This window comes from Zootermopsis nevadensis, unplaced genomic scaffold (assembly GCF_977971745.1).
Source record: "Zootermopsis nevadensis isolate Lab colony 2312 unplaced genomic scaffold, Znev_1.0 Znev_ptg000029l, whole genome shotgun sequence".
Taxonomy (NCBI): Eukaryota; Metazoa; Arthropoda; class Insecta; order Blattodea; family Termopsidae; genus Zootermopsis; species Zootermopsis nevadensis.
The window spans coordinates 15,189,623-15,199,578 of record NW_028259161.1 but is presented as its reverse complement, the minus strand read 5'-3'; the positions used below and the strand labels follow the sequence as shown (position 1 = coordinate 15,199,578).

Genomic DNA, 9,956 nt, shown 5'->3' with positions numbered 1-9,956 from the left:
GGCGCTGTCCTAGGTTACAGCGAATCAGTCAAGAGAGTAAAGCGGCGGGATTCCGAGATCAAATATTTTGATATTTTCGCGCGAATCGCAGCGCTGGCCGGGAAGACGCATGCGCAGGAAAGCTGTGACCGTGCAGTACAGGGAAGGCTCTTGCGTTGGAAAGTTGTGTGCGCTGCATCTGATGACAATGACAGAAACGTTAGCGGAAGTTATAATTAGTGAAGTGAAAAGCAGACGCATTCTTTGGGACATGAAACACAACAGTTATCATAATCGGATGCTTGTGGAAAGGGAATGGAGCAAGATCGCAGAAAATGTACGAGAAACAAGTGAGTATTTTTTTCAATTTTTTTTTAAAAAAAACTGATTACATTAGAAATAATAAGTTCATAACGTGAAGTGGTGAAGGCGAATTATGTTCGCTTGAAAGGGTGGAGCTTGAAAAACCTGCAAAATTCGTGCCTTGTAAGAGCAGCCCTTCGTGACGACGCATTGTTCCTCTTTGATGTTGTCATATATGCCCTTGGATCTGCTCTCACAGCTGAAAATCTTTGAACATCAATTTCAGTGATGCTTTCAAAATCTTTAATAACATTGTGTAGTAATGTTACAGCTTTTACAATCTGTACAGCATTAGTTTCAATTGCCTTTCCTAATATACGAAATTTTGTGACAATACTTCCGAAAGAACATTCCACTACCATCCTAGTTCGCGACAGTCTGTAATTAAACTCCTCATTTTCTCCTCCTTCTTGCAATTGACCTCGTGGGAAAGGTCTCATGAGGTACTCTGTGAGAGGAAAGGCCTCATCGCCAAGGAAAACAAATGGTGCCTTGATTGTTGAACCTGGCAAGCATTTTTCTTCTGGTAACTTTATTCTTCCTGATGCAAGTGCTCGACGTAGAGGGCAGTTGTCAAAACCCCCAGCATCACTGTCTTTTCCAAAAGAGCCAACATCCACAGTGATGAACTTGTAATTCGCATCTGTGACTGCAAGTAAGCCGATGGAATAATAATTTTTTTAACAGTAATACATGGAACCGGAATTTGATGGGCGTTTTATTCTTATGTGTTTACCATCAATACACCCAACACAATTGGGAAATTGCCACGTGTTCCAAAAGCCTTCTGCAACTTTTTCTAAATGTGCAACTGTTGGTTCTGGCATGTGCTCTTTCTGTAACGTTTTCCAAATAGCTTTGCATACTTGCACAACTATTACAGCCACGGCACTTTTCGAAATTCTGAATGAATAAGCAAGTTGCCTGAACTGTATCCCTGTAGCCAAGTACCTACAATCAAGAAAATTATTTGTAAATTCTTTTCTCTGTCTTTTCATATGCAGAGGAGGTAGTCAAGGCCAAATGGAAAAACTTGCGAGACACTTTCCGCAGAGAGTTCAAAAAGGTACCGAAAAGCCGCTCTGGGGATGGTGCAGAACAGGCCCCGCGCTACCTAGGGACTTGGCCTCACTTCGATGCTATGTTGTTTCTGCGATCTGTCATTACACCAAGACCGACCGAAGGCAATGTTGAGGATCCCGATTTTTCCAACATATTTGCCACAGGTGCTCAATTTCAAGAGGAAGCTGATGCCTACGAAAGCGACAGTGAATCTGCCCAGGCCTCAAGTTGCGAAAGAAATTAAACGTTTGATAACCGAAATTCAAGAGGAATGCTGTCAAAGCTTCAGAATTCCTTTACCGATGTTGCTGGGCCAATTAATGCAACTTTCTCTCCTCGATCGAAAAAACGTAAAGGGCAGCCCACCACGACTTCTGCAAAGTTTGAGAAGGAATTGTTAGATATAGAGTCGAAGAAACTGTCGTTGCTACAAGGGAAGTCTGGTAAAGATGATGAGGACATGAACTTCTTCAAATCTCTTATGCCTCACGTCAAGCAACTTCCTTCTATTAATAAGCTGAACTTTCGTAGCCAAGTCCAAAATATATTGGTCCATGAGCTGTCTACAATAGAGAGCAATCAGCATCCTCAAGCTACTCCATGTCAGCGAAGTCCTTCATCTGCCTCGTCGTCACCTTTTATGCTCTCACCAGCAGTTCCCTAGTCCTGCAACGTTGTTTTTCTCTAATTCATTAACCCTTTGCAGTCCACTTTAAATACCACTACGGCTTTCTACTGGTCTATTTAAATGCCACTAAGCTGTGTAAGTTGAATTACTATTATAAACTGGTTTTATTTTATTTTATAACTTTTCTAAAACGTAAGAGACTTTGCTAAATATGGTGAAAATATGTTCTGAGTTCTTGGTTGAATACTGACCGTGTGAAATATTTTTCACTGACTGTAACACTGTCTGTAGTGAGATGCATGCAGATATACGATGCATAAGCATTGGATTTCATATTCTCAGAGCTGTGCTACCATTCCTCTAATTGTTTTCGAAAGGTCAAGACCAAATTCAACACCAGGAAAGTTAAACAGAATGCAAAGTGTAAACGATGACGTCACTACACACAAAGAATGCTTGATAAGAAGTGGTAGATTGCTCAATGAGTCAAAAATAATTAAAACAACTCACAGCGGTGAGTATGAAGATTTCTGTCTTCTAGGTTGTTGCGCTGTGTAGTCTGGTCGATGTCAACCGACGTTTCAGAGGTCATACTGCCTCCGTCATCAGGGCGATGAATAAGCCATGCCCTGATGACGGAGGCAGTATGACCTCTGAAACGTTGGTAAACATCGACCAGACTACACAGCGCAACAACCCAGAAGACAGAAATCTTCATACTCATCGCCCTGATGATGGAGGCAGTATGACCTCTGAAACGTTGGTAAACATCGACCAGACTACACAGCGCAACAACCCAGAAGACAGAAATCTTCATACTCATCGCCCTGATGATGGAGGCAGTATGACCTCTGAAACGTTGGTAAACATCGACCAGACTACACAGCGCAACAACCCAGAAGACAGAAATCTTCACTGGTATTCCTTCGCTATATGATTTATGGCAAAACACTTGGTGCGGAGTCCTGGCTTCTATGGACACGTGTCAGAATAAAACGACAGTCACATAGTTTTGCCAGGAATACTTGGATAGCACTAGTACACAGATAAGGATTAAATAATATGCTCACACTGTTTACCAGCCTCACCTTTACTCCAGATCATGTATAAATTATGTATGGACGTGGCGGACTCAGTCCCACATAGGACCGCAAAGGGTTAAGAATGTGCAGTTCTTTCACTTGTATTTTTTAATAAAAACAGACTTATTGCAAATAAGAGTGTTTCATTTTGTGATGTGGGATTTGAGGTTTTCAAAGCGTTGAGTATGAAGATTTCTGCCTTCTGGGTTGTTATGCCGTACTGTCTGGTAGATGTCCATCAACGTTTCAGAGATCCATCCGGGATCCATCATCAAGGCGATGAATAAGCCATGCCCTGATGATGGATCCCGGATGGATCTCTGAATCGTTGATGGACATCTACCAGACAGTACGGCATAACAACCCAGAAAACAGTAGTCTCCGTTTCATTTTCTTACCTGAGAGTCAACATCAATCTCTCCTCCAATGATATAGGTCGTTGAAAATTTGTCATACGGTAATCGAAGTGATCCCTAATAGCATTTGCAATGTAATCAAATGTGCTAGGGAGCATTCTTGCATACTCGTAAAACAGTTTTGGTTCTCTGGAATTGCTTCTGAGTTGCTCAAACAAGTGGTGAAATTCACCATACATTTCCCTCCCCAAGTAAATGGTGTTTGTTGGTGATCTTTTCCTTTCGGCTGCCTTCCTTTTCCTAACTATTAACCTTTTCAAGAACGCACTTTCCGCGAGCAAAAGGTCACGTTTACCTGACCAAGCCATCGTGGATACTAATGTCTTGCCGCCCCGCCCCCCGCGTCTCTCACGCAGGACACAACAAGCGATTACCTCGCTTCATATGACACCCGAGGCTGCTTATACAGCTCGCATAGCTCGCTTCTTATCGCTCACGTAGGACATTACCTTAGAGTACATGTTTAGTTTATCTTTCATAGATTTATATACTGATCATTCTTGAGGGTTCTGTCCATGATGATGGACAAGGGTTTACTGTACTTTCATTTGTGCTTTTATACATTTGGAGAAGTTGGTGAAGTATTGAATTTTGTATTGACAGGATGCAAATCTTTGTGAAGACTCTCACTGGAAAAACCATTATTCTTGAAGTGGAAACGTCTGACACCATTGAAAACGTTAAAGCAAAAATTCAGGACAAGGAAGGAATTCCTCCTGATCAACAACGTTTAATTTTTGCAGGAAAGCAGTTGGAAGATGGTCGTACACTTTCTGACTACAATATACAGAAAGGTGAAAGAGGGTTACTATGTGAAGCATTTGAATGCATTACATAAGTTTCCACCCCTTAAAAGTCACTTGATATTTTCCAATGAAGTAATGTAAACAAATTCTGAGAATTCGAAATTTCTGTAAAAATCAACTACTGTGCCGGTGAACATAGGTGCTAAGAGTTTAGGGGCATTGTTAAGCTCACTGCACAGATGATATTGTTTTCACATGCCCATTTACTCACTTGTTCTTTGCATTCCTTGGGAGAGTTGGTGTCAAAATTCCTGCATGCACATTCACTCATTTGTGCAGTAGCAGTCAGGATCATTGTTGGATTTCGTGGAGGATGATCCACAGAGAGCAAAGAATATGGACACCAGTTCTTGTGTGCAACAAACTACAATATTCAGGAAGACTGCAAGTTATTATCAAGCTATAGTGAGTGTGTCATGTGATAAAAAAAATGTACGTACTTGAGGGCGACACAATTCAGAACGACATTTATGACAAAATTAAGATCAGATTAAATTAAGAGAATACTTGCTATCATTAGTCCAAAATCTTCTTTTCTCCAATCTCATATAAAAAACTAAAGATTAAAATAAAAGAAATGTTATTCTGCCAATTGTGCTGTATGGCTGTGAAACTTGGTCTTTAACTTTGAGGGCGGAACATAGATTAAGGGTCGGGTCTTTGAGGGTGTTGAGGAAGATATTTGAACCTAAGAGGCAGGTAGACATCTTGAAGAAAATTTCATGATGATGAGCTTCATGGCCTGTCTTCCTCACATGATATTATTTGGGCAATTAAATCGAAGAGGATAAGGTGGGCAGGACATGCAGGAGGGGAGTTGTGTTTACAAGGTAATTGTTTTGAGGAAAGAAGGGGGTCGACTGCTGGGAAGACCTAGGTGTAGGTGGGAGGATAACATTAAGATAGACCTTGCAAAGATAGGAATCATTGGAGGGAACTGAATGCAGCTAGCTCAGGATAGAGTCCAGTTTCAGGCTTTTGTGAACGTGATAATGAACCTTCAGGTTCCATTAAGAAAATTGGCTATTATTTGACTAGCTTAGTATGCAATATCCTGCACATAGAGTGAGTGAGTGGTGATACAAATTATAGCATTGTTCATGGTGATTTTTTCACTGGGACATCATGGAAAGAATTAATCCGTAATTCTTGCGATACACATGACTTTTGTCTGCTACCACAGCTGAGTAAATGTGCATGTGAAAATGAGCCTCTGCAGTTTACCTAGCATCTTCCCACTCTTGCCACCTGTGACAAGAAGATCAAGCAGAAGTATAAAAGACATGATCTGCTGAGAGATGCAGGTTTGTGGACCCCACCACAAGTGAACTAAAGGGCATGCAAAAATGAGACTTTCTTTGCAGTGAACCTAATATTCCCCACTCTCACTACTTGTGTCAAAGTGTGCAAGCATGAATTATTTTAGTACCAGTTTCAAATATCAGGGAAATTTCTTTACCTCTTTGCATTGCATTTTACATTTCTGAAGAAATCGTGTTTCTTCAACTCTGTCACTTGGCTGCTTTGTTTCCATCTGCATTCCGTCATATACATCAATATTATGGACATTGATTTTCATAAAACTTGCATGACATCATTTTACTTGGAGGCCATCCTGTCCATTGGTTTTGATCATTTAGCACAGTGCTTATCAACCTTTCTGGTGCTCTCAATCCACCCCTTCCCTCACCAACAAATTTGGTATTATGAACCCCTCAAAAACATTGTCATATATTTTGTTTAATTATAATTTATACTACTAAAATTTGTATGGCAGATATAGATTTTTTTTGTAATTCCTTTTTCAATCCAATGTGGAAGTAAAAAAGTGATAAAAGGAAGATTAAAATTTACAGCACTACATGAGAAAATAAAAGAGCAAAATCTGTTTAACTTGCAGACCCCTAAAGCATGCAGGGTGCATGAAGTCCCATTGAGGAAGACTACTTTAGCGACTGATGGCATTATTGTATTCCTACATTAAGATTCTAGTACTAACATTTATAGTGTAATGATTCTTTCTTCTGTTAATGTAGTGAATTCAGTATTGCTCTGCACGAAGAAGGTATTCCTTAAAATGGTGTTAATTAAATAAAATGTGCCTGTAACAGTTTGTGATGTGACATTTATCTTGAATGACTGCATACTATTAGTGATCTCACCCCTCCCCCCCTCAAGACAGAATAGGAAATTGAAAGGAAGTAGACCAGACTGGTATAATTATTGTTCTTTCTTTGTTCCAAACGTTCTGCTTCACATCTTTCTGAAATGTTTTATGATTGGGAGGTCTTCCACTTGTTTGGTAGCTTTTTGTTGAAGTGTCTTTGTGAAAGGATTTATAATCTCTGTTATACTGATAGAATATCACATCTGGATTAGAGTGACATGTTTTGTTTTGTATATAGAATCCACTCTCCACTTGGTACTGCGTCTGCGTGGTGGCATGCAGATTTTTGTGAAGACCCTGACAGGGAAGACCATCACTCTGGAGGTAGAGCCAGCTGATACCATTGAGAACGTGAAAGCAAAGATCCAGGACAAGGAAGGTATCCCTCCTGGCCAGCAGCGACTTATCTTTGCTGGCAAGCAATTGGAGGATGGCCGTACCTTATCAGATTACAACATCCAGAAAGAATCAACCCTGCATTTGGTTCTTCGCCTCCGAGGTGGTTTCTGAACAGCCCACCTCAAATTTCAGAGCACCAGCATACATTTTAATGTGTACCTGTTAAATAATATGTATCATTTATTTTTTATTAGCTGCTTGACAGAATTTGCTTTCAGTCATAATTTAGTTTCTCTTAATGAACAGAAGATTTGCACTGATTGATTTAATAAAAATTAATACACTTAATAAATATTTTAATCAGTAAATATGTGCTTTTGTTATTGTTAATCTGCATATAAACATGTTTTCTCTCTGTTTTAATAAAGGTTGTACACATTCTCATAATCCTGCTGTTAATAAATCTTAACACTCAAACTAAGACTTCACATTTTATTTTAATATTTGTGTTAACTATACAGGTACTCCATAGACTAAAAAGCACAGTAAGTACATCATATTGGGAATGGTAGTCTAGAATGACTTTAGACCTGTCCATAAGTAAACGCAATTTTAGATTTAAAAACTTTCATTGGAAATGGAAGATGTAGTGGTAAGTTCAAATCTTCAAAAACTGTATAAGAAGGCAGCAGTATTGTAATGAATCAAACATTTGAGGTTAAGTACTTTATACATTTACATGCTTACTTTTCCTATATCAACTTCAAATGTGGAAGTTTTCAGAAGAGCACTGTGATAAAGATCTTCAGATACATTGTCAAATCTGATTATTTATGTTCTAAGAATTATGTGTGAATGTTGTCAGCCTTTAAAGTTTCCTTGTAATATGTTACTTGTCCTTGTATTGTCAATGTCTGGTGCCACAAATTGTGTCATTCTTTTATACATGAGGATAATTTATGAATATTAAGTCAATTGAAGTAACTACAATTAGAGAAAGTGATTACTCACTTAGATTTATATATATAATTATTTTGTTTATATTAAAAGGTACAAGCCATAGCCAAAACAAAGAGTAGTGCTGAGTATTGCAGTCAAAATGACAAATATCAGCATGTCTGAGATACAATGAAAGTTGTTCCAGAGAAGATATATTTGACACATAAACAGATTATGATAGGAAATTTGAGAGCTCATATATTAATTTTAGAGTAAAATAAAGGCAACTTCACATGATTTTATGCCCATTATTAGCATCTGCAAAAACAGACTGTTGGACAGAGATACATTGATCTAATGTAGGTAGACATTGCTTGAAGATGTTAATGAAAAACTGAAGCATAGCAAACATATGCATATGAAATCAAATGTATTTCCAGTCGTCTGGTCAGAGAGATGCAAGACAGTTATCAAGAATTGTACAGCAAATGCTCCAAGAGCATTAAAAATAGAAAAAAACAGAAAACTTCAGAGAGAGAGAGAGAGAGAGAGAGATAATTATTCCTTATACATCAGAAGAAGTGCTATAATTGTAGAGGAAAATTTAACAAAACATCAACATCTGCTTATGTCAAAAGCAAAGAGCATAAACATTTTCCAAACTTAACCTTTAACTAGTGAAAGCAAAGAGTTAAGGAATGTATAAAAGTGCCTGATTGAGCCAAGATGAATTTCCACTCTCTTGGACCATACAGTATTTTGTGTAGTGTTGTCCCAAGAAAAATTAATACTGTAAATACATTTTGACGTTTTGTTAGTCTTCAAATGTGAATGTGATAAGACATACCAGACACAGTGAATACATGCAGCAATGTGGTCATGAATACAGCAATGGCACACCATGAAGTTCTTTGTCCCTATCCAGTTGTACTATTCAACACAAACTTCTGATAAAATTGTATTTTGGTATAATGATCAGTCATCCTGAGCAAGGTATATTGTAGGGTAATTAGGTTACAAGTTTGGCTAAAGAAAAGAGACAACATTGGAGAAATTTAAATCCTGTATCCAATATTTATGACATCTAAAAGAACATTTTTCATTAGATATTATTGGCTATGTAAGATTGCAATGCCTGCAGCACAATCATAAGCACTACATCATGATCTGCTAGATATGGAGCGACACCAAAGCAAATTAATTAAACTTAAGTAAGTCTACAAAAGAGATAACATTGCAACATTTCAGTTTGGCTTGACCATGCTTCATGCATACATCACATGACCTTTTGCCTTGAATGCAAAATGTGATAAAACCTGGGATGGTGAAGGTAGTTAAAGATTAAAACTTAAAAATATTCGCTATCTGGACTTTTTCTATCGTCCATGTGGTCCAGTGATAGAGATTAACTCTTTCTGACAGACCCATGGGTATAGAAATAGCTTGAGATACAAGGCCTTTTGAAACTTAGTTTCCATTATATGTACACTTCTAATAATATGGTCAGAAATCGTAGTTTGTCAACTGAAGAGGCTCAGGAGAGGTTACCAACAAATACATGCTCAATCTCTTAATTATCAGCCTGAAGCTTAGCACATGAAAGCTTAAATCATTACTTTCAGCAGATGTTAATCTTTGGATCATAATCAGTCCTTATCTGATGCATGTAATAACTGCAAACTTCCAACGAATAAAATGAGACTGGATCAGACAGAATAGATTCCCCACGTGCCCAATAGTAGGCATGATAACTACTGACCGGCTGATAAAAAAGGCTTGTATGAGAAAGGAAAAAATAACAGAATAATGACTGACTTTCAAGGCATTTGAGATCAGTGGTGATGGTTAGATCACTTTCAAAAAATAAGTTTCCTTCAAGGAAGTTAGTCATCACAAGTTAAATTTATTCTATGTCAAATTATATCTTCATCTTCTATTTAAGAAACTAAGTGATATTTTGTACACACTTTAATCTTGCATAGACTGGAGATTTTAATCTCTTTAGTGCAACCCAGATGGCATTTAAATTGCATGTACCTCTGTATGACAGCAGAATTTATTTATCAACAAAAACAATTTTAAAAATACTTATTGAAAGAACATTGATTTACAGTGTAAAAATCTGTGCCCATTAGTTTTAAAACCTTCACTGTAGCCAATGTTTATTCAGTTAAT

The 9,956-nt window shown here is 38.0% G+C and overlaps 2 protein-coding genes across 2 annotated transcripts; both read left to right on the top strand.

Annotated features, from left to right (window-relative positions):
- The first annotated feature begins 146 nt into the window (after positions 1 to 146).
- LOC147872274 (uncharacterized) lies at positions 147 to 1,679 on the top strand. The gene is made up of 2 exons (XM_087358159.1): positions 147 to 329; positions 1,347 to 1,679. Exons 1-2 carry the CDS (start codon positions 182 to 184, stop codon positions 1,646 to 1,648), a joined length of 450 nt encoding a protein of 149 aa, XP_087214285.1. The 5' UTR covers positions 147 to 181; the 3' UTR covers positions 1,649 to 1,679.
- A 2,316-nt stretch (positions 1,680 to 3,995) lies between these two features.
- On the top strand, positions 3,996 to 7,298 carry LOC110835246 (polyubiquitin). Its single transcript, XM_022075268.2, has 2 exons — positions 3,996 to 4,324; positions 6,742 to 7,298. The coding sequence occupies exons 1-2, from the start codon at positions 4,135 to 4,137 to the stop codon at positions 7,011 to 7,013; spliced, it is 462 nt and encodes a 153-aa protein (XP_021930960.1). The 5' UTR covers positions 3,996 to 4,134; the 3' UTR covers positions 7,014 to 7,298.
- The last annotated feature ends 2,658 nt before the right edge of the window (positions 7,299 to 9,956 follow it).